The following is a 25,954-nucleotide window of genomic DNA, read 5'->3' on the forward strand; positions in this document are numbered from 1 at the left end:
GGTCCTTCCTCTCACTTCTATAGTCGAGGGAAAAGCCAGGCAATGGGAGAGAGAGGATTTGCCTCACCAAGTAATTGAAAGAAGATTGAAGAAAATGATTGACATATAATGTAGGCCTGGGCCTTTTTTATGATGAAGAAGAGAAGAAGAAAAGCAAGGAGAAAGAGAAGAAGAAGGGAAAATACATGTGGTAGGACTGAGGGATTGCAAAGTTTTAGGATTTAAGAGTTAGGATTTACACTAGTGCATAGAGTTCAAAGACAGCTACTGTACAATTCTACAACATGGGTAGGACCTGTGGTTGCTGAGTTAGTCATCTTTAAACCCTAAAAATCAAGAAAGAACACGAGTCTGCGAAGCAGTACAATGTAGTGGTTAAGAGCATGTACTTGATTAAAGTGAAATATGACCAACAGCTATGAGTCCTGGGGACAGCGATTACATCTGCCTATAGGGCAGGGACACACACAGAGAAGGTGGTATGGAAATGGAGTCTCAAAGGACGGCAGGATTTCAGCCGGCTCAGTCGGGGTTGGGACGTAAGAAAGGGGGTAAAGAGAATCTGTCTTGCCTGAAGGAACAGCATGTGGAAAAGCTAAAGCAAGTTAGGAAACATTGCTTCACTCAAGAAGTATGTGTGAGTGTCTACTCTATTCAAGGCACTGTTCCAAGGAGCTAGAAAAAAAACAGTCCCACCTTCATGGAATTTACAGTCTGGTGGAGGATGGGGTGATACAAATACATGAATATTCAAATATATAGTATGTCAGCTGTGATCATGCTACTTAGAAAAATAAAGCAGAACAGAGAGGTTAAGTAGGACGGTGAGGGCAAGTGTTGTTATTTTAACACAGGACGGTCTGGGTGGACCTTAAAATGATGAGGTTGCATTAAGCAGAGATTGTAAGAGAGTGAGGGAGTAAAACACACAGTTAGGAGTGATACGGGCAAAGAGGTAAAAGCAAGTGCAAAGGTCCTGTGGCAGGATGTGGTTGCTATCATACATGAAAAGTAAAGAATCAGTGCAGCTGGAGAAACATGATAGATGAGGGCAGAAAAGTAACAAGGAGCAAACAAATGGGGAATGGAAGTGGAATATGGAGTCAAGAGAGTGTTTTCTCCCTCCCTCCCGTTCTTTAAAAGAAAGCTATTATAGCATATTGTAGTCTTAAATGATTCAATAGAGAAAGAGGTCTGCCAACATAGGAGGGGGAAGGGATAATGGCCAGCGTCTTGTGTCCTAGCCCACGGAAGGACTTACATGGCAATGGGTGTACAGGGGGAAAACAGCTTTATCTGCTTCTCTACTCTGGTAAATTTGTTTGTGAACTGTTCCTCTTTGTCTTGGGGGAAAATTTCAGGTGGATCCATAGTATTTCTACACTCTGATATAATACAAAGTCCTTGGTCTACCTTCAAGCATTAAATGTGTATACTCCATTGCAATATTCAAAACCACCATCTCACCAAATTAAAAAAAAATTCCCTCTTACAGTTACAGTTCATTTCAGGCTTAGAAGCACACGTGGAGAAGGAGGGTGTGCTATATTGCTCCTTTCCTCCCTTTTCCCTCCCTTCCTTTTGTCATTCTACTTTCTCCTCCCTTGGCTACACTGCTACTTGGACTGTTCCACTGGGGGCAGGGTGCCTAGGGAAGGTCTTACTTGACTGACAGTGTTGTGATCTGTTGTGATCTGGCTTTAATATGTCCTCTGGGTGGGGTGCATGTCCAAAATGGACTCTCTCGTAATGTGCTTTTGGTGATTCACTACAACAACCCTACTGGGGACTGGGCATCACGCAACAAGTGTGCTTGAAGCTCTCTTGCTCCCTAGCTCTGTCCCCTTCCCCCTCTGCTCATCTCTCACCGAAGACTCCCTTACATTCCTGGCCTTCAAGGGTAAACCCAATGGCTCCTTCCCTGAACCCTTTGGGCTGAGTTCCCATTTAGGATATACCCAGCTGGCTCCCTTGTGCCGGACCCAGACACACCTCTGCCTTTTCTTCAGTGGATCCATTCCCAAAGCAGCCCTCACTTTTGGCTTTCATATGTCAGATACAGTAGTCGACCTCGGGCTCTTTCCTTAATGTTTACCTCTAACTTTTCCACCTTTATTTTATATCCTTAGGGTGGCTTTTAACACTAGTTTTATAATCTTTTAGCAAGCCCTGCATAGGTGGTCAGGTCTCTTCTAAAAGTTCCAGTAAAGGAAGACCCTCGTAACACGTAGCTGGAGGAGAGAGCATTTATGGTGGACAGAGCTGGCTAGGACTAAATATATTAACCTTCACATTCTAAGCAATGGGAAATCAACGAAGGCTTTTTGAGCAGAGTCCCAAAGCAGGAAAAAGGAATACATTTCTGGACACTGGACATTCTAATGTTGGGTGTTACTTGAACATTAAATGGAATCCCTTTTGAAATGGGAAGTACATATAGGATTAGAACCACCAACCACAATAAAGTATTTAAAACTACTAAGACATTCTTAACTAACTCCGGTTTTCTGATAATCAACTTCCCTCAGTGATTCACCAATAAACCTGTATATATCCTTACTTAGGCTTTCCAATTTGTCTTTTTGGAATGTAAACTTTAAGCCTGCCACTATACCTAACCCCTGCCCAATTTAATGCTGGAATTCTGAACCTTCTGGTCACACACTAAGACAATCCTTTGTGAATACTTTTGTCTTGATTGAGAATAATCACTTGACTACTTCATGGACAAAATATATAAATTGAAAGACATTGGCATGAAATAGCCAACTTTAACAGGAAAAATGAAATATGCAATTATTCCATTAAAGAGAGTATTTTATTTTTGTCCTGACTAAATCATCTTTCACCACCTGGCTTCAGCTCAAATAAATGTAAATCTTTAGGGGCAAAGTCTAATAGCCAGCAGGAGAATGTTCTGTGTGACTCATTCATTCATTCCTTCATATGTCAAATGACTAGCTGACTGCTCCAGGTGCTGAGAGGATGTAAGAACTGCACCACCATGAACTCAATTCAACGTATGAGGGGTATGGAAAGTAGCTAGATTTTTTGGTTCAGTTTGAAAAATGATTAGCTCACTTTAACTCATTCATTCAACAAATACTCATTAGGTATCATTCATCCATTCATTCACTCATTCATTCATTCATTCAATATTGAATGCTTAACCAAGTCCCCAGCACTATGCCAGACACTAGGGATATAGTGGTCACTGCCCTCATGAAGTTCACAGTGCTGGAGCTCCATGGTTATGGAATGTCAAGTAAAATAATCCTTAATAGTTATTCAAACACAGGCTCCTAATCATCTGTCCTGTGTGCTACAGAAGATCATTTTCTCAATTTCATAAAGGAGATGTGTGTGTGTGTGTGTGTGTGTGTGTGTGTGTGTGTATGGTCTCCAAGAAATAACATGCTCTCTGGAGAAATTTTAGACACCTTCCCTCTAATATCAGGAACAAGATTGCTTTTTATTATCCTGTTCAACATAATACTTGAGATATTATGGAGCTATTACTTCTGACAAACACAATGAGACAAAAATTAACAACAGCAACAAAGGTATAAAGAAGGGAAGAGAGAGACAAGATTTTGCAGGTGCTATGATCTCGTAGATACAGCTCGTGCTGTCCCCTCTGTTTGGATCACTCTTTTTTCTAACCAAAGCATCACAGTTCAATATCGTTGCTTTTCAGAAGCCTACCCTGACCATCCAAGCCACATTAGATCACCTAGCTCTATAGTTTAAAAATGACTGTGAAAGACATTATGCATGCAGAGCGTATAGCGATGTACATTTTAAAACTTAATAAATACGCACACTTAGCAAGGTTAGAGGATATAAGATCAATTTTTAAAAATTAAATATATTTCTCTACTCCAGCAATCACCAAGTAAGAAATATAATAGAAAAATAGATGCAATTCATAAAAGCAATTAAAAGTCACTGTATAGGAATTTGATAACTTAGTTTTATCTGTGCCCCTTTGTGATGTATGAATTAAATAGAGTATAGAAATAAACTAATATATTTCATTTTTATTTACTTTATAAAAAGTATTTATATGTCACTTCTTTACACAAAGAGTGTGGTAGGCTGAATAATGCCACCCCCCAAAAAAACATACCCATTTCCAAATCTCTGCAACCTGTGAATGTTACCTTATATGACAAAAACAAAAACAAACAAACAAACAAACAAACAAAACAAGGGTTCTGCTGTTATGATTAAGGATCCTGAGATGGGGAGATAATCCTGGATTATCCAGGTGGGCTCTACAAGCAATCCTAAGTGTCCTTATGAAAAGATACAAAGGAAAACTGACCACGGATGAGAAGAAGGCAATGGGACTATGGAGGCCACGATTAACGTGACGTGGTCACAGCCAAAATATGCTGGCAGCAACCAGAAGTTGGAACAGGCAAGAAACAGATTCTCCTCTAGAACCTCCAGAGGGAGTCAGGCCTTGCTGACATTTGATCTCGGCTTAGTGAACCTGATTTTGGACTTCTGGTCTCCAGAACCTTAACAAAATATATTTGTACTGTTTTAAGCCATCAAGTTTGTAGTAATATTGTTACAGCAGCCTTAGGGGACTAACACAAAGGGTTTAAGACAATGTTAAAATGTCTTAAACATTTTATACACACACACACACACACACACACACACACAAACATGCGTGGGCGAACCCCCAAATACTCTGCAGGCCCCGTAGTGTCCGGCTGCCCTGCCCTGGCAGCTCACTGGGAGGCGCACACGCACACACACAGAGACACATACTGTAGTAACATACAAATAGAATGTTACGTAAGACTACTGAAAAGAAGAATGGGAACACAACAAACGAAGGCTTGATATTTTAACTTGAGTGTTAAATTTCAACTCTGAGCTTCTTAGCTTCCAGGGTCAGAAAAATATGATTGATTGTATAGCTTTTATTACTGGAAAAAGAAAACATACTAGGTTCAGACTAAACTTCACTTTTCCAACTATATGAATTTTAAAACAAATTCTCCAGTGGGACTTTACGTGGGGTACAATGAGTGACAGACACATTAACTCATCAGCATGTTTATTGCACATAGAGGCATGACCTTCACATGCCTTTTTTTGTATTTTTAAATTTTTTATTCAAAAATGACTTCAGACTTATGGAAACATTACTAAAATAGTACAAACAATTGTGGATACCCTTCACCTAGATTCTCCCAATAGTTTGCATATGCATTCTACACACACACACACACACACACACACACACACACCACATTATGTGTTATGTGTGTATAAATTTTTTTCTGAACCATTTAAAAGTTGCAGATAGAATGCACACTTACTCCTAAATACTTCAGTATATATCTTATTTTTAAAATATTCTCATATAATCATAGTGTGATTATAATATCAGGAAATAAACACTGATACAAATCTATTATTTAATCTATAGACCTTATTCAAACGTCATCAATTGTGCACAAAACACCCTTTCTAGTAAAAGTAAAAAAAATGTTTCTCTAGTCTATGACCAGTTCAGGATCACAAAGTACCTCGAGTTGTAATGTCTCTTTAATGTTCTGTAGTCTGAAGCCCTTCTCCAGCCTTTATCTTTTATGACCTTAATATTTTTGAAGAGTAGAGGCAAGTGATTTTGTAGAATACCTCTCAATTTGAGTTTCTGACATTTCCTTATCATTAGACTCAGATTAGGCATTTTTCTGCAGGACTACAACAGAAGTAATATTGGGTTCAAATGGCCACTTCTTGGGGACATCTTTGATAAGAGCCACGAGTAAAACATTTAATTTTATATAAAAACATAGCTTACAGAGGTAACCAAAAAAGGTTTCTCTCCGGTAAGTCTAGTCTGCTCAAGGAATGCCTGAGACGTGCTGCTCTCTATCCAGATGGCTCTGCTTACTGCGCACTAGCTGATCGGGGAAGATGAGGTGAGAAACCCAGGAAGCCTCCAATGCATCCACTCTGCAACCTTGGCTCTGTCACTGCCAAAAGTGCCACCGATTTTTATCTTCTAAACATCTTTTAAATATATCAACGTCTCTCATCTCCTCCACCATAATCCAAGACAAACTACCATGCTATCATCTCTTACCCGGACCCCCAATCTCCTATCTGGTCTCCTAGCATACACTCCGGTCTCTCTCCAATCTGTTCTCCAAATTGCTATTATTTCGTTCTTTTCTAAATCCAATTATGTTACCCACTGTGCTTAAAACTATTCAGTTTCTCTTAAGATAAAAGACCTAAATCCTTTATAAGGCTTATAAACCCAACATGACCTGCCCCTTTTTGCTTCTCCAGCCATAACTTGTATCAATCCTCCCTCCTGCATCACTGTGAACCTGCCAATTTCCCTCCCGTTATCCTGCTGTATTCTCTTCTTGGACCAAGTTCCTCTCAACCATCACCATGCAGACCCTTCTTCCTCCCTATCAGACTCTGCTTAGTTACCTAAGCAAAATAGCTCAAACATCACTGCCTTTCCAGAGGCCAACCACCCAAACTGATAGTTTCACTCGGCTTCATGCTCTCGTGATTGTTGTTCTGCTTCACATCATGTATATATCATACCTATAGAAGAGTGTAACACATATGTGCAAATTTTAAAGACAGTTTATAAGTACTCATGCACCTGTCAAAGCCTCTCTGGAAGGCACTGTTTTTCCTCAACAACAGCACTTCTCAGCCATGTAATTAACCAGTGTGTCGATATTAGTGGCCATTATTTCTTTGCTTGTCTTTCTATGTCTAGCACCTATAGATATATTCCTAAAATGTGTTGTTTCTCCTGCCTCTTTCTGAAGTTTACATGAATGAAATAACTCTGTATTTCTTTCATATCCTGTTTCCTTCACTTAAAATTGTTTGATTCATCTATGGTGTTCTATGTTATTGTAGCTCCTTCCTTTTAAGTATGCACACCACTGTAGGAATATAATCCAATTTAGATATTCATTCCATTATTGGTTGAAATTTGGATATATTCAAATTTGGGGCTATTATGAAAAATAATGCAATGAATACTCATACTTGTCTCTGGGTACACATAGGTACATGGGTGCAATAGTTTCTCCAGGTTTTTACCTAGCAATAGAATTGGTGGAGTGCTGGATACCTGCACATTCAAATTTATCAGACAATGCTTTGCTGTTTTCGAAAGTGATTGCACCAATTTATACTCCCACCAGCAGAGCACAATGTAAAGCTCTTATCAAGGTCTGGAATGATATGTATTTTGTGACTGTTTGCTTAGTATCCACCTCCTCCACTAGACTGTAATTAAGATCTGTGTCTACTTTGGCTCACCATTTTCACTCTACTACTTGGTGCATAGTAGGTACTCAAAAACAACTGGCTGAATAAAAGAAGGGACTCGATAAGAAAGTTTAGGTATTTTCTCTTTTCAACCACACTATATTTTCCTTATCTCCAAATGGTGATGATCATTTGCATCCTACTTACTAGTTTCCAATGTAATGGTCGTAATCAAATGCGACTATAGAGATTAATCCAACAAACACAGAGTGCACATTAAGTGTCTACCAATGTTCCACTACTATTGGACCCGAAGGTCCACAGATGGAACGCATGAAAGACAGTTGTCAACGGCAAGTGCTCTGTGAATGTATATGGATTAAGATTACTTTGTAGAGGAAGATGGGGGTTTCAAATATCACTGCAGGGAAAACCAGGGAGACCAACTAATGCTTTCAAGTGCAATCCGCACCTGTGGCCCAAATTATTCACCAGCACAAACAAAAGAAGCTTGCTCCAAGCCCTGATCAGAACAAACACTTTAAAATGTTTTTACCCAGGTGGCATCATCTTTCATCTGTGCCCGGGCTCAAGGAAAGGCTGGGCAGAGAGCTGAATAAACACTGCACTTCGGCTGGGCACTCTGGGTTCAAAAGTAAAGTGTGACTTCCTATTTACACTGAAAGATCTGAGGCCTTTGTGGTTTCCTGTTTCATCTTGGTGTCTGTACTTTGGTTTCTGGGTTCGTCTGCACAGAGCTGCAAGTGTGGGGTCGTCCACTGTGTCCCTTCACCCTGCTTTTCGTGAGAAAATAAGAATTCTACAATCTCTAATTGTTGGCAGAGTCTACACAGTACTCTATCCAAGTCCCACCTTCTCTCAATGTGTCTGTACCTAAGCCTGCAAGACGGACTTTCTTTAAAAGGATGGATTCAAGGGACCTCCTAGTGTGTCCCAAACTGGCAGGGACTACGAGTAAATGACTATCAAACTTGATTTACTTCATTTTATACTAATATTACATTCATTTACTTCACTCTTACATTCATCGAGTGTAAATGTAGGGTTCCTTCTATGTACAGGGTGCTCTGCTAGGCATCGAGGAAGCAACGATGTAATGATATAATTGCTACTCTGAAGGAGCTTAAAGCCATTTTTCTGCAAGTCCCCAATTAGAATCACTTGGGTACATGTTAAAATTAAAGATTCATATATACTCCTTCCTAGCAAGACTTACTGGATCAGACCCTGTAGGAGTGGGACCTGAGAAATTATATTTTTAAGGAGTTCCCCAGGTACATTTTACGTACATTATTAACTGAGATCACTGGCTTGCATCTCAGTGGAGAATTTACAACCACAATGGGGACTAGTGACAAAGAATCAGAAGCTCTTCCTGTGATGAACCAGACTTTCCCCAGCTGCAGGGTCCTTCAATGTGAGTCAATGAAGATAAACCTCCTAAGGATGCAGCTGAAATAGCGTGAGGGTTTGCTCAGATACGTATCTGAGTTTTGGCCCCATCACTTACTAGCTGTGGGACTTTGGACAAATCATTCCGTTTCTTTAGGCCTCATTTTGAAGAAGAAAACACCTGCTTTGACTGCCTCCCTTGGTTCTTCTGAGTATCAAATTCCACAAAGCATTTTACAAACTCCAAAGCACCAAGAAAGAGTTAGTTATTTTATGATCACAAAAACTTTTCATAAACAAGAAAATAAAGTCAACCCCTGACGTTTCTCTTAAGCAGTCAGAACTATCTCTCTTAACCATCCCAACCTTTGTCCGTGGGGCCCACTTTCTCTTAAACATCATAGCTGTGTGTGTATTATGTGGTTCCTTCCAGGCTCCGGCAGCTTTTTCTAAAAGCAGAGCTCAAGAGTGAACCCAGTCCTGCCTAGGATAGCAGGATATACGTCACGTACCATGTGAACATGTTCAAGGGATGGGTATAGACAAGAGCCAGGCAAGACCTCGCTTCCCCTGTCACTGTAAACCTCTCTGACCTCAATTCCATCATCTCTTGATGAGAAATGTAGTCTATCAGGCCATTTTCCATTTTAGGCTACTACCTTGTAATTATATTTAACTTTGGTCCAATCTTAACAACATATTATTACTTTTTATTCTGATCTAAAACATGGCTACTTCATCTTTCTTAAATTAATCTCACACATTCATTGCGAGGATTAGAAATTCTATACACAAACTGTCTTGCACAGAAACCGGCACATGGCACTTCATAAATCCTAGCTATCATTAAGTATAAACATGTTCCTTGGTCATCCTTGAAATGTTGTCCCCAACAAATTCCTCTTCTTTATACTCATACACCATGCATAAACCTGAGTACTGAGTAGGCTTTTCCATTTTAAATATTTAGTTTTTAGATCCAAATTTTACATCCTCGAACTTGTTCCTTGGTCATCCTTGTGTTTACTATCTATTTCACTTGGGATACAAATCATTTGCTATCTGTTAGCATATCTCTTTGTATGAACTTGTTATAAACTATATGTCGAGTCCCTACTATTTGCCCTAGAAACAGAGCATAGAGGAGACTTTGCTCAGGTAGCCCAGGCTTGTGGGAAAGACAGAGAAGCACGAGGGCTGCACTAGAACTGTGCATAAAGAGTTCCGAAGGCCCACGTAACAACATGTGGTGGAGCAAGGGAAGAGGAGGGCCTCCCGGACCTGACACCTGCACTGAAACTTTGAGGAAGACACAGACTTATGAGAGTGAAATGCCCATGTTCTTAGGCATCCAGCCTAAGCTCCACCTCTTCCTGACTCAGTCACCTCTCTCCATGCCTCTGTTTCCTCATCTGTACATTGGGAATCATGAGAACCACCCCAGAGTTTACTAGAAGTATCAAATAACATAGCAAATACGCCGTAAGTGTGTCTTATAATAATGATGATAATTTTGGTGATGATGAGACCATGTAGAAAGAAGATGTGGCCATTCCAGGCTGAGAAAACAACATGCCAAAGGCCAAAGTTTCTTTTCCAGAAGAGTAAATATATACCTCTACTTCTTCAATACAAAGTATCGCAAATACCAACATATTTTTCGTGATTCACTTGGTGATAAAATGTTATCTAACGGATCAAGCTATTTAGGGTCTATTTAACCTACTTGGTATGAATATTCATAAGTTTTACTGTAGAAATATTCATGTGTTTGATTATGGGTGCTACTCAAGACCTCACTGGCAATTCTATGCACTATATTGTATATATACACATTAAGTTTCTAAAATCTGGATAGTTCCTGTTCTTAACACATTTGGCCCAAAGGAATTCAGATGAGGGTGTATGGCGGCACCTGCTAGAATACAGGATGAAAGGTGAAGGGTGACAGATGAGGCCAGAGGTGGGCAGGGCCCAGATCACACGCGACCTTCTGTGCCCAGCTAGGATTCAGGAGATTCACCAAGAGATTTTAATCGGGAGAGTGAAGCCATTGGACTTAATATTCAAGACTATTTTCAGTCTACCAGTGTGCTCAGGTCCATGCAAATTGGTGTCTTGCATACTATTAACGAATGAATACATATATTAATATAATTGGCCAAAATCTCTGTGGGCTGTCTCTGCTTTCTCATGGGCCATTTCTCAAATTCCAGAGACCCCTAGCCCTGTTTTTTCAGGATCATAGCTAATCTGTCAGCTAGCAGTTACATATTAACCTGACTAACATTCAGTTAATTCTAACACATAAGCAGATGATAAGTGCATGAGTCAGGGAGGCCCCATGACTGGTATGTCAGGCAGATCCTGGGCAGCTGATCCATCATTCAAAAGCACCACCTAAGTAAATGTCCCCACAACCAACAGAAGCAAGGTTCAGTCTTTGCCTGGCTCCACAAAAGGATAAAACTAATGGTGGAAAAGCCCAAATGCAAATTTGGCAAGTGGATCGCGTTCATACCTTTCCATCAGGTTTATGTACGTATTTGCTTTTGGCCTGCTTCAAGGTATAGTTCAGTGAAAAACTCTACTCACGTAGACGGAATTTTGTGACCACACTGGTCAATGCTGCTGTGTCGAGGAAACAACCTAAAGCCCCACTGAAGACTAGACAGCGTGTACAGTTTGTCCATCCATCAGAGGAGGAAATCAAACAAATATGGCAGGATTTGTTCTTCAACACGTTTTGATGGTTGCTACCCATATATTTCTGTCTATCCTTCAGTAAATTCAGTATTTACTGGACCCATAACCATGCATCAGGTACTACACTAACTGTGAGTAAATGGAAATGTACTGTTTTGTGATATTCTCCTGTTACCTCTATAAGTAATAAAAGCCACATGCTGGCATCATTCATAGTGTAACCTAAAAGATGGGCACTAAATCTTTCTCTTTCTCAAACATCATTCAACTGAATTCTCTGGAAGTTTTAAAAATACATGGTAGAGGTGAATTTTATAGTATTCACCTTTTATAGTATTTTACCTTTCAGTAAAAATGTTTAAAAAAAATACATCACAGCATTACAGTAACTTTCACCACCTTGCAATTTAAGACTTCCGCTCTTTTTGAACTAAATATATCCCAAAGCTATAAGACCATGGCCAAAATGTCCACTCAGTTTTCCCATTTAAACGTGTGTTTTTCCTCCCTACTGTTGGCAGTAGGGAGCCACTGAATGTCCATTAGGAAAGGACTTTCCATCTCAACACTGGCACTGATGGCTCAAAAAATTTCTCAGGGGTGCTTGAGACTTTGATCTTTTAGATGTTATGTCTCCTGGTGCTTTAAGACTGATGAAGCAGAAGAATAGAAACTATCCCAAACTTCTCTGATGGCTCTGGGGACAAACAATATGAAAACTGAATTAATGTGAAACAAAGAGGCTCTTGGAGCACACAAGCAGAGTGGGAGAAGGGGATGAAAAAATAAGGGAAAAGGAACAAGGCAAAAATACTAACCCCCCAGAACTAAATGTATGTAGAACAGATAAGCCGATGCGTGTGGAGGCCCTTGGCATAGTACCTGAGACTTTGTGAGGCCTCTACAACAGCTGGCTTCAGCATCTTTTTCATCCACACTGAACCACTGGAAAAGCACAGCCACTCTCATAACTGCGAGGTCGTCCTCAGCAGCCACAGTGGCAGAGTCTCCCACACAGCACGAGTGGTAAATAGGAAAAGGAAAAAAAAAAATCAATGTGGTTTGCATTTCATGCTCTTCCAAATGAATACAAAAACAGCTTCATGAGCTGGGAAGCCTGCCGCATGTCTTCAAATTGCCTAATTCGGTACTTGACCACAGAGCAGCAGGGAAACAGGGAAGATTAAAGAAGGAGTCTCACAAATACTGTCCTCCCAAGGGATGCTGGTGACAAGTGATGTTGTTTATTTTTATTGTTATCATTAGACTGCTGTCCTTTTGAAACGCAGAGATTTGAAAAACTAGGAAGAAGGGAAAAGAAGAGCCCTGTGGTCTCGTTGCAATCCAGCCCTCACTTTGCAGTTCTCATCAGGCTTTGGGAAAGATGGGCCTTGTAATCACTTTACCCCCATTCCCACAAAACATGCGTGCCCATGGCCAGCCCACACTCCAGCCTCAGTCTCATTGTTCTGCTAATAGCTGAGACTATGAGCTCTGGAATCAAACAGCCTGAATTGGAAAGCTATCTCTAGGACTTAACTAGTTATGTGACCTTGGGTAAGTACTCAAGTTTCAGACTGTAAAATGGGAGGATAATTCTGATAATTGCATAAGTTATTATGAGAGTTAGATAAAATAACACATTCAAATTTCTTAGTCCACAATAAACATGTAGTGAATGGTCGCCATTAATGTTATTGCTGCTAATTCTATTTCTTCCCCCTGCCTCTTCTACCATTCTTCCAGGCAAGCTGCTGCCTTTTGTGGAAAGCTGGGCTCAGGCCAGTAGAGAGACTAGCCTCTCCGGAAGCTTTTGTTTCTGACCTTCTGAGAGGCCTTGTTTCATCTGACTTTGCTGTGTTCCTGGTGGTATTCCAGAAGCATGAGACCAGACAGCCCTACTCAGCTTTTATAGGAATGGAAGGAATAGCTGGATCACAGAGTAGGTGTGACCTTTGTAAGAACCGCTAAACTATTTTCCAAAGTGATTACACCATTTCACATTCCTACCTGCAGTGTGTGAGCCCCAGTTCCCCATATCCTTCTACAAGTTTAGCTCTTTTAATAAGTGTACAGAGGATCTCACGGTGTTTTTAATTTACATTTCCTTACTGATTAACGGTGTTGATCATTTTCTCAGGTGCTTATCATTCATATCTCTTCTTTGGTGAGATGTCTGTGCCAACATTTGTCCATATTTTAACTAAATCTACTCTCTGTCTCCTCTGGAGCCTTTGATAGAAGCTATTTAACTGAAAGGGAAGAGCAAAGATTGGGGGGGAGGTCAGTCCCCTAGAAAGGGGGCTGACACTCAAACAAGCGTCCCCTTCCTGCGCATTGGGTGATTCATTTAACTACTCTTTGCCTCGGTTTCCTCACTTGTGAAATGGGGACCGGAATGGTGCTTCACAGGATTGTTGAGCTGATTACACGATAGAGAGGACTTAGCACAGCGCTTGGTACACTGCAGGTACTCAATGGATGGGAGCGACTCATACTACTTCCGGTCTCTTCATAATGACGGAGTCTGGGCCAACGATGCTGAACATCCCTCACCAGCACAGGGCAGAGCGGTCCTGCCTCAAAGACCAGGGCAAACACTACCCTGAGCTTCTTTAGTGCATGAACTGGCTCTTGTTGGGCACTGAACAGCATTAACCTTGTACGCACGGACTCAGTGACGAGGATGTAACCTGGTTTCAGTTTATGTGGCTGTGGGGCACAGGGCTAGTCTCAATATGGAGAGGCTCCTGAGAATGCTGGTTCCTACAGGTGACATCAGCGGGTCCTGGTGAACTCAGAGGAAGCAGGGCACTTCATGCACAGTACCCCCGTTCTTTCATCGTCCTATTTGTACCAGGTGGACTGCCTTCCCTCTCCACCTCTCTCACGACCTCTACCAATGAACCTGCTAAAGAGACCAAGACAGAGAAACTGGGCCCACTTGCCCACTCTCTTCTGAGCTGTGACATCCTACTAACAGAAGATCAAAAGTTCAAGGCATGCGGTTGTTCTCCCTTCCTGTGGTGGGTCCCTAATGGGCCTACACATACCCACATCCCATCCAGGCCACAGAGGAAGTCAGCTGCATGGTGTTGTGGACACAGAAGAGAAAAACAAAGTGAAGAGTGAGGCCAGGGCCTCGTGCCCGAAACTGAGCTAGCAGGAACAGTGTCCCGGGGGGAGTGAGGAAAACTACGATCCTGCAACTATCACATCCTCTTGGAAACTGTCCTTGTCTACTGATGACTTGAGCAAGCCCTTCTCCTTATTCCCACCATACTCCAGTCACGTATTTATTGTGCTCATTACCATTCTGTATTGTAGTTACCTCCTTCTTGTCTGTCTTTCTCAGTGAAGACGCTTTATCTCATTTATTGGAATGCCCTTAGCACTTAGCCAGGCAAATACAAGACAATGTTTTCTTAATGAGGGATTGATTTAATGAATGATTTTTTTAAAATAAACTTTTAAGTTTAAAATAGATTTAGATTACAGAAAAATTTTAAAGATAGTATAGAGAGTTCCCAAATATCCCACACCCAGTTTCCCCTATCATTAGTATCTTACGTTATGTATGTATGTCACAAGAAAGATACTGATATATTATCACTAAAGGCCTCACTCTATTCAGATTTCCTTAGTTTTTACCTAATGTTCTTTTTTGGTTCCAGGATCCCATCTAGGATACCACATTACATTTAGCTGTCGCTTCTCTTTAGGCTCCTTTTGATTGTGATAATTTTTCAGACTTCTCTTATTCTTTGATGACCTTCACAGTTTGAAGAGTGCTGGTCAGGTGTTTTGTAAAATATCCCTCAAGTGGGATTTGTCTGATGTTCTTCTTATGATTAGGTTTTTTTTGGGGTGGGAAGATAAGCAAGGTAAAGTGTCATTTTCATCACATCAATGGTACTGTGTTTCCCCGATAATAAGACCTAGCTGGACCATCAGCTCTAATGCGTCTTTTGGAGCAAAAATTAATATAAGACTGGGACTTACATTATATTACATAAAACCCGGTCTTATATTATAAGACCCAGTATTATATTATATTATATTATATTATATTATATTATATTATTATTATTATATGATATTAAAGACCCGGTCTTATATTTATTTTTGCTCCAAAAGACGCATTAGAGCTGATGGTCTGGCTAGGTCTTAATTTTGGAGAAACACGGTACATATTATCAACATGACTTACCATGTTGATGTTGACCTTAATCACTGGCTAAGGTAGTGTTTGTCAGATTTCCCCACTGTAAAATTATTCCCTTTCCTTCTTTGCACAATGTATTCTTTGGAAGGAAGTCACTAGTGCAGCTCACATTTAAGGAGTGGAAAATTACGCTCCACCGCCTTCAATGGGAATAGCCACATAAATTGTTTTCAATTCTTCTGCATGGGGAGATTTGTTTCTTCTGTTCATTTGTTTATTTACTCAATCGTTTATTTATATAAGTATGGACATTATATTGATGTTTTACTTTGGGGTATAATCCAATTCTACTTTATTTTGCTGCTTAAATTGTTCCAGTTTTGGCCACTGGGAGCTCCCTGAGTTGGCTCCTGAGACTCTATCATTATTATTATTTTTTAAGCAAGTTCCTTATTTTCTGGTGCTATAAGAGGCACCAGGCTCATCTTGTCTATTTTCTGCCCCCATACTAGAATCAGCCATTTCTCCAAGGATTCCTGTTCATTTTACTGAAGAATGGGGTTAGAAACCAAGATGTGAGCCCCAAGTGTACTTTTAACAACTAGCTGCTGAGGTATACTTGTTTCTAGGCCCTGTCAGATGTCAGAGCTGGGAAATATGTTTTTAACCCGTATACCTACACATGTCTATAAATGTTCCCACGTGTATCCTTCTGTACCTAAATAATACTGAACATGAGCTCATCCTGATGTCCCTAATTCTAATCCATTACCACATGGATCATTCTGGCCTTACTGAACAATTTGTAATAATAACACTGTATTAGATATTTTGTACTTGGTACAGTGCCAAGCTGTTTACAAAGATTACCTCATTGAATCCTTAAAACAACTTCATGGATAAATACTATCACCTACATTTAACAGAGGAAGAAACGGAGGCACGAAAAGATGTAGTTAGTATCTTACCCAAACTCACACGGTAAGTGGTCGGGCCAGCATATAAGCCTGTATCTTTGAGATTCCATATTCAGTAAGTGACAGAGAACACCCTCCTTACATTCATCTAAGACTTTGCAGAAACTTCAGTTCTGAGCAATTTGAGATATAAACATAATTCTTAGCTCTCGCCAACTACTGTTCTGTTCAAAACTTACCTCTTTAGTACTTTCCCACCCTGTTCCCAGGGTTCTCTCCCCATCTGACATGCTAACTGGAAGACACGTTGCCAAGTTACAACCTGACTTGACAGCACAAGAAAAGGGGTGTTGGTGGTGCAATGGCAGGAGCAGCTCCATCTGACCCCATGACTTTTCAACCTCTGGCTAACCCCTGCTGTGTATTATCTTGGGTTTTGGTGACTTGGTTGTAATTAACTCTGAACAAGCAGCTTTGCTTTCATGGAGTTAAAAAAAGAAGAGTATTTTTTTTTCCTCTTGTTAATTAAATCATCTACAAGGAAGCTAAATGTGCAGCCCACACTTATAGCAAAGGCCTGATGAATAAGTGTTATGTTCAACCTCAGGCTTTTTATCCAGATTCCTGGAAGTAACAGGGATCTGGAGGTAGGGAGCTTCTAAGTATTCAGCAATATTTGCTTACTTGGACAGCCAGTCATTCATTCGTCCATCCATCCATTCATTCGTTCGTTCATTCTCGGTGATCTAGAAAGAGGCAACTTGTATAGCACATAATGTTTTGGGGAATTTTGTTTTAATCATCCTACTGGATTAGAAACATCAGCAGTGAGCAGAAAGAAGAAAAAGAATCCTTCAGACCAGGTTGAAAACCACTTTTTGTAAAGCCCACAGCTCCCTCTGGTCCCTGTGTTCTGTTTGGTGAATTTTTCTTGACAGTTGGTGGTTTTATTTGCCAGAACCACAACAAAGGGGGTCCTTGAGTTTCCCTGGGAGTGTTTCCTCAGACCTGCACCTCTCCTAGACCTCACAAAGGTGTTATTGTACGTGGTTCACTGGGCGCCCAGCACCTGAGCGAGATCAAAGACACTTTCCGATGCCAGCATGACCACAGTCTCGCCCTCACCACATAACATTAAAGCTGATGATTAATCCCCTTCGCCCAGAAGGTCCCTTCCCACTCCGAAGTACAAAGCCAGGTGGGGGTGGGGGCTTTATTTCCAGCACAACACGACCATAATAAACTGGCATTTTATGACCCTCATTCATTGCAACCAAGTGCAGCTGTCCATCAAGCCCAGACAGTTGCTTCCTGCGAGCCTTTTATATCACCCGGGAAGTGTAGTAAGAATACCATTTCTGAGTGTCTATGATGTACTAGGTGTGCACACACATAATTCATATCATCCAGCAACCCTGTGAGACTGCCATCATCATCCCCAATGTGGTGGGTGAAGAATCTGAGGCTGGGAGAAGCTAAGTGGCTCATCTCAGCCCACAGGGCCCGAAAGTACACGGGCAGCTGTTCAGACCGACATCTGGATGACGCTGAAGCCCATGCTGGCCCCACTCCCCTGAGGCTCGTTCTCATCTACACAATGCCGTGCGGCACCGACAAGACTCACTTGGGAACGAGATGGAGCTAGATCGGTGTTCTCGGCTCCAGCTGAACAGCTCTGGGACCTTGGGGAAATCACCGGACCTGTCTCTGCCTTAGTTGCCTAATGTGTAAAATGGATCCCTTAGAGAAGGTATCATCCTAATGGAGAGACAAGGAGACTAAGGAGCAGGAATGTCACAGAGTCACTTACATTCGCTGGATTTGATTCTGCTCAGAAATCTGAATTGCGTGGGGTAAAAGTGCCTGAAATTCAGACTTTCCAGGAGAAACTGGATGAGATGTGTTGCTGGGAAAGTGGAGGATGATTTAAATAGGTTCAGTGAGTCAGTGTTCAGTGAAGACAAGCTAGCAAGTGGAGGCTCACGGTGAGGGAAAGAAGGGCTGGCTGGCCTGGTGGGCACCTCACCCTTCAGGCAGCCTGAGGCCCCTGCAGAGCTCTTCCTTCAATGACGGCTAAGCCTTACAATGGGGCTGCTGAGGGGAAGAAAGAGGCCGGGATTTTCAAACTGAGTTACAGAATAAGAATTTTCTCAGAGAAATAAATAAAAAGAAAACTTTTGGGGGTGGTGGGGTGGGGGCGTCAAGGAAAACTCTGTCCGGAAGTCCAGCATAACACAAATGTCCCCTCAGGAAGATGTCCCTGAGCCCGGATGCTGCCCAGGCAGGGTCAGTCGCTGTCGCCTTCCTGCCTAGCAATACCCGTACTAGTAATCGAGAGCTCATCCTTGGGAAGGTCTTACTTCATGGGAAGCACATTAAATCACCTCATTTCATCCTCACAATACTGTGAGACGCATACTGCCACTCTCCACGACTGACAGGAGGAACGTGAGGCCCAGAGGGGTTGAGCGCCTCGCCTCGCCCAAGGGCCTGTACTCAGGAACGGGAGGAAGCGGGATGGGTAACCGGCGGGGCTGGCCCCAGCATCTCTGTGCAATGGGGAGCCGTGGGGGAGCCCACCTCGCACAATGCCTGGCACGTAACATTGCTCAGCATCACAAGTGCAGCATCTGAATTTATACGTGGGGGCCTCGTATTAGAATACCTGTCACAATTCTATCTCATCAGTGAGAGGCCCTATGTCACCCTTTTGTCCCCAGACACACACAACCTCAGACACACACAGCCTCAGATCCAGCCCCCGAGGATCAGTACATAAATACATGTATCAATAATGACTCAACCCAAACATTTAATGGTGAAAAGGCTCACTGGCTCCTCCGGTTACTAAGCACAGTTTCTCATCGCCCATGATTCCCTTCCCAGTTCACAGCTTCTGCCCTGGACTGTATCCCACTGTAATCCTTACTCATGCCCCAGGGTCTCCCCCGTTTGCCTTCCTCCTTCTCCCCCACTCTCCCCTCTATTTTACTCATCTGGGAAAAATCCAAGGAGTCGTCCATCTCGGTTGAACAGAGTAATGACTTTTAAATAAAAATATGGTAGAAATGGGTACTTATTGAAATGGAATGCTTTCAGGCTCATGCATTTAAAAAAGATATAAATTTTAGGGCAGGCACTAAATTTTAACTGCAATCTTGGAGAAAGCCTTTCCACTAATTCATGGAGAAAAATTAACAAAGTGAAAATTGCTTATCAGTGTTCTTTTGAAGTCATGATATGCAGCCTAATTCTATAGATCATCAGGCCGCTCCCAGGGAGATAGATTTATATTGATTGAGAGAGAGCTCAGTGGCCAAGGAAAACAGACACCCCTCTACAGAGAAGTCTCTACTACCCATTAGGGACAGATCAGTCTGGGAACAAGGAGTTGCCATCTTTGGATCCGATTTCACCCCTCACGCTGCCTCGGATCTCTGGCCAGGGTGATGTCAAAGGCAGACTCAACCATTTTCACGCTTTTTAAGAACTAGGCCCCTGGAAAAAGATCTGGCAAACCTAAGCCAGGCTATCGGAGCGAGAGATGGGCTTCCGGCTAGACAAAGCCTGGGTGGCAGGAAGGGAAGAAGCTGAGGGGGTAAAAAAAGGGCCAGCAGCTCAGATCTCCTCTGGGCTGCCCTACCCTGAGTGTGCAGCCCCACCCTTGACCTGGCAGACTCACCCCCATGTGACAAGAAGATGTTCCACAGATGACAGCCAGCCGTGACGTCACTGGCTGTCCCTCACAGGCGAGGCCATGCCCCCTCACATCTGCTCCAATCACTCCTGTGAGAAAGCAAAACAAAACAGAATCCTCTTTTAAAAAAATTTAAAAAAAAGGATAGCTAGAAACAAGCATAAAACACTCTTTTTTAAAAAACTTTTTATTTTTTATAACCCAACAACATTGATAAAGCATTCCATGTGTAAGCCAGTCTCAAAAAGAAACCAAAAGAGCATACTTGCCTGCCTTGGGAAAACTAAAGAACCTGTTCTGTTTTTTTCTTTAATCTAGTCAACGCAGGGCATCCAACATTGCAATAATAATAATAAATGCAATTAGAATAAAGGTAGCAGCTATCAGTGATTTTGTGCTCAATAAATATCAGGCACCGTACTGAATATTTACATGTATAGTCTCATTTTTTATTAAGCCTGTCAGGTTAAAATTATTAATGCCACACATGTCAGAGGAGAAACAAAGACATATGTAGAAGATGAATGACCTGTCCAAGGTCACACAGCTAGTAAAGAGCAGAGTTGAATAGAATCTGGTTTAACACATCACATTTCAGTCTCAAAAACGGTTTGATGATTGCATCTTTTTGGCATGTCTCGGCCACCATTCTTACTACTACTTATTGCAGAACTACCACTACTTGCAGTGTAAAGGGTACTTGCAGTGTAAAGGGTAGGGTGATGGACAATGAGTTTCTGCTCAAAGAATGCCGGATAGCAGACAGAGTTTCCCATCCATGGTATAAACTCAGGCTTCTCCTCCACACAGACTGTATTCCTGATACTTGCTGGGCAAGTGAAGTTACAAATGTGATGTGAGATCTAGGGAGATTTTAGAGCCTAGAACTGCCATTTATTCAAATATCCAGCAAGCACCTCCTCTGTACAAAACTATCCAGTAGGCATGATGTGGGAACACAAACATGCAGACATTCCAAACTACAACACAGGCGGGAGGTGGAAAGTGCTTGGGGCCAGGACAGACACTGGGACACAGGACAGAACAGCTCCTGCTGGCTCCTCAGCTCCATGCACTGCCACCTGTCCATGTCCAATAGCAACGCTTTCTCATTGCAAGACCTTTGCATTTCCTCTCCCTTCTGCCTGAAATGCCATTCCCCAACCTCTCTGTAGTGCTAACTCCTACTTATTCCTAACTCAAATGTTACTTCCTCAGAAGGCTTCCTTGATCCTCCAGGAAAGATGGAGTTCCCCTGTCCAATGCTCTCACGCACCCCTGGACTTCTCTAGCATACATGACACCGGGACTTGTAAAAAGTCATACACTGTCTGCCTCTCCTTTTATTATAAAAGCTGCTGGAAGCTGGCACTGTCATACCTAAGTGCTTAGTAGCCCAGGCCCCACCACAATTGCTAGCACAGAGGAGGAATGCTTGGGGATGTACGGATAAAGAAGACAGGTCCCTGTCCTGGGGTGCTCACAATCCAGGGGGAGGGAGAGAGAACCCCAAGGGGAGCAGGATGCTGCAGGAGGAACTGAAGGGGCAGTTCCAATAGGGGTTCCAGTAGGGGTTCTGGGAGATTTCACAAGGAGGAGGGTCGATGCTGAGCTCTGTAGGAGTTAGCCAGGTGAAAGACAGGCTGGGGGTGTCTCCTCCAGCCACAAATCCCCAGAGAGTGAAGGTGCTGGCTGCTCAGAAAGCAGGCCTTTTCAGAAAGCAGGATCTGATGGCCGCTGAAAGGCCTCTTACATTCCAACAACTTTCGAGGTTTTTCCAATGCTTTTTTCCAAATTCTACCTTCCCAAGCACAGCTACTTGTGAACCTCCGCTATTGTTCAGAGGCCCAGCAGCAGGGGGAAGTAAGACTCTTTCAAACTTTCTGTGTTGTTTATCATAGTTAGGTCCCAGCCACCAGGCGACAGGTCTGGGACTGAGTCTGTAAGAGTCCTGGGCCTACCCACTTTCACCAGGTCCCCTGCTCTGCTCAGCACTGTGGAGCTGCCCCTGCACAGTGGGCTGCCCCTCTCAGGCTCCAAGTCAGCCAAGGTCAGCCCGCAGACCTGAGGGAAGTGGAAAGCCAGAATATGTCTCTCCCACCCCTTCCCGTGTCTGGCGTCTGCTTCTGCTCCCCATCTTCAGCTCTGTTGACAGGGCCTCCATGGCTCTAATATCTGCTGGTGTCCTGCAGCTTTGAACTCTGGTAACACCACCTCCTTCCTTTGTCCCTCCAGCCTAGGAGTAGTAGCACTTCCATTTGCTGATCTCTGGCTTGCTTCACAGGGAATGTAGCCCTTCTTATCTCCTTCATTACCTGGGTTACCATTTGGGGATATTGAATGCTCTCTTTTTCACATACTTAGAGTAGTTCAGCTGTAGAAGCAAAGAATCAGAGTGTTCAAGTAACTTGTCCAAGTTCACACAGATATAATAAGAGGCAATGCCAGGAGTTGACCTTGTCTTGATTCCAAAGCCCATGTTCTTTCTGTACTCCCTCAAATTATGATGGTAGAATTGCCTTATATAAAGGAAATATATTTGGGAGGGTCAGTTATCATGGAATATTAGTAGGCGCTGTGGGTTTAGAGTTAAAAAAATCTGAGTTTTGGCCCCGATTCTGCCACAAACTACCTGAAAGTTTGAACTGTTCCCGCACATTCACAATGAGAGAAATGGATCCCAAAGGGAAGTCCTTTTTCAGCCATTCTCAGTAAACAATTTACACAGTGCTTCTAAAATACCAGGTATAGTGTCTCCTTCCTGGAAGCAAGAGGACAGAAAAATTTCCTCCCAAGATCCTCCATTCTCATCTCTCTGAGACTTAGATAAACTCGGACCAGGCTTGAACAGCATCAGTGAGAGGCAGATTGTGCCCAATTTCCCCTCAAAGAGTTTCTCTACGCTCTGCCTAATGTCCGCTCAATTCAACTGCAGTGCAGAGCTGCTGCCCGCCGTGAGACCGCACGAATCCGAGAGCTGACAAATCTCATTTTCCCTTGGCCACAGAGAGCTTGGAGGGGCCATCCCTGAGAAAACAGACCCCCAAACAGAGAGAGCAACAAAGGGCAGAAGGAGCTTTCTCGTTTATGAATAAACATTTCACAATGCATAGCGGAATCACAGGCTGCACATGTAACATCAGGAAACAATTCACAAGATGAGATTTTGACAAGCGCAGCCCTCAACACTGCTGGGGCCCTTCATATGACTGTGCAAGTGTTAGTTTATTCAGCATTCTGCATAAAGTTTAAAGGGAAAAACTAGCAGCTGAAGAAATAGGCGCGCGCGCACACACACACACACACACACACACACACAAACAGTGACAAATTCAAATGTGTTTTCCCTGAATCTTGTACAATGATTGGCTAATGGTAGTTACTCAATAAATTTTCCTTCTATAAAAAAAAAAATAGTAGAAGAACAAGCTTACTGAGTTAATGAATTGATTCAGGGCCTGGTATTTAATGACTCCTACCTCTTAACATTAACAAGAATATAGTTCATATCAAGTCATATGTTTTAAAACAAAATTAAAAAGGAAAAATCAAAACTTTATGAAAAGTCTCTTATTTACCGTTTTGCCATCTCCCTCTTCCTCCTCCCTCTACCAACCATCTATCCCTCCCTCCAAACATTTATTGAATATCTACTGTACTTATATAAAAGAAAAAAGACTTCACAAATGTTATGATTAAGAGTAAGTTATCCTGTAATTTATCAAACCGCAACTGCTTTGAAAACTTTAAAGGGTTATATAGAAGAAAAACACCCCAAGTCCTAGCATTTGTGTTCTAATTATCTCAGACTTTATAGTTACATAAAGTACTTTATAGCTTGCAAAGCATCCTCAAACACTGTACCCTTCATTTAGCTTTTAGAAAGTCCTGCGATATGTATTATTATATTTCCAGATCACAGTTGAAGAAACTGAATTTTAGCGGGGTGAAGTAACTCAAGTTTACATACAGACAGAGGCAGGACTCAAACGCGGATTTTCAGTCTCCTAGTCTGAAGTTTTCCCCCATATGTTTGAAAAATAAAAAGGTCTGCTATGGATGTGTTGGCATCTTGAAAAGATCCTCTTGAAGCAACCTCAGACATCTCTGAAGAAAAAAAAAAGGATGAGAAGGGTTTTGAGCATAACCCAGGACTGTATGAGCTTAATACTCCTGATTTGGCCATTTGGAGAAATGAACTGAATGATAAATTTCATCAAATGAGTTGCTTGACTAAGCTGGCTAAGAGGTTTAAAGGGTCCCTGGGAAGGAGGCTCTCTGGAAACCACCAGTCTCTTGTATGAAAAGCCGGCTCCAATGACTATACACTCCTGGTACAGTAAGAAGCATATGGAAGACATTTTGTCTGCAGAGGACCAAACACCAGTCAGTCTACATAAAAGAAGACACTGAATTCTATTCTTTTAGCTAATATTCATTTCCGTTACATGAAATATAACATATGGGGTCAGCATTATAATGTTGTGCTTAAAAACATGGGCCCATTCATTATGTGACTTTGGTTAAGTTTCTTATCTTCTCTATGCCTCAGTATCCACATCTGTACAATTTGAATAATAGGAAGCTCCTCTTTGGATTGTTTATAAGGATTAGATGTGTTAATATATGTAAAGTGCTTACACCAGTGCTGTCCAACAGAACATCTGAGATGATGGAAATATGCTGTATCTGCCCTGCCCACTACAGCAGTCGTCAGGCACTTGTGGCAACTGGGCACTTGCAATGTGGCTGCTCCAACCGGGGAACTAAAGTTTCCCTTTTATTCAATTTTAATTAATTTAATAGCCACATGTGACTAGTGGATACTGCACTGGACATGGCAGGTTAGAATATGCCTAAGAACTATAATCTCACTTGCATGCCCCTGTGCAAATGCCTTAATCTCTAGAACCTCAATTTCGATATCTGAAGATTCCGAATAGCAACATCTACCTTATAAAATGGCTATGGGGATTAATGTATGTGGAATATAGCAGTACTCAATCAATGGGAGCTATTAAATCTAGGACCTACAGAAGAGCTTGGCACAAGCATAGTCTTCTGCTTATTCCTGAATGTGCGTAGCGGATCCACAGCACCAAGCATTTGTTCATGCTGCTCCCTCTGCTAAAGAGAGTCTTTCCACACTATACCCCATTCCCCAACAATCTACCTGGGGAACACGGACTGCATTTTGAGGACTCAGCCCTTCCATCAGAAGCCTTTTTCTGGCCATGTCTTCCCCCGTCCCTCAGCTGGGGAGAATCTACAGAGCCTCTTTCTTTCGTACTCCAGGCCCTGACACTCTACAGATTCTATCACTGTATCTGGAATTTATTCGATTAAATAGCTATTTCCATCTATTAGACTATGAGCAAACTGAGGCCAGGGTAGGTCTGGACACTGCTCACTAATTTCTGCTGCTGTTTGACAAACGAAGGAATACATGTAGCACAAGACATAGTGGTAAAGTACAGACATTTTCTAGATAAAGGTACCAGATTATATCATGAACAAATGCTCTGCATCTTAAATATGACTAATGGTAAAAGATACTGAAGAGTTTTCAATGACAACTCATGGGTAGTAGTAAAATTATTACTGGAGCTTCACAACACACCTGGTTTAGAATTGTCAAAATCATTGGAAAAGAGGAAAGGTCCTAAGATCCTTATGGTTATTGAAAAATTGCCTCGTGCCTGACACTTTGTAAATACTATCGTGTTAAATCTCTTATAATGATTTTGAGAGGGAGTTTTTGCCACAGTATTCGACTAA

At 42.0% G+C, this 25,954-nt stretch overlaps 1 protein-coding gene across 21 annotated transcripts in view; it reads right to left on the reverse strand.

The window, feature by feature from the left end:
- Positions 1-25,954, reverse strand: part of FGGY (FGGY carbohydrate kinase domain containing) — a 661,235-nt gene that overhangs the window by 144,973 nt on the left and 490,308 nt on the right. For 20 of the 21 annotated variants that reach the window (XR_013993878.1, XR_013993879.1, XR_013993880.1 and 17 more), the window contains one exon: positions 20,162-20,265. Coding sequence is in view for 18 of the 21 variants with exons in the window: in XM_081057761.1 (XP_080913887.1) it covers positions 20,162-20,265 (104 nt within the window). In the remaining 3 variants the exon portion in view is untranslated. Of the gene's footprint in view, positions 1-12,279; positions 12,426-20,161; positions 20,266-25,954 lie in introns of those variants that run through there. The other variant, XM_081057772.1, reaches the window with a different exon arrangement.

This window comes from Rhinolophus hipposideros (genome assembly GCF_964194185.1).
Source record: "Rhinolophus hipposideros genome assembly, chromosome: 8".
In the NCBI taxonomy this organism is placed as follows: domain Eukaryota; kingdom Metazoa; phylum Chordata; class Mammalia; order Chiroptera; family Rhinolophidae; genus Rhinolophus; species Rhinolophus hipposideros.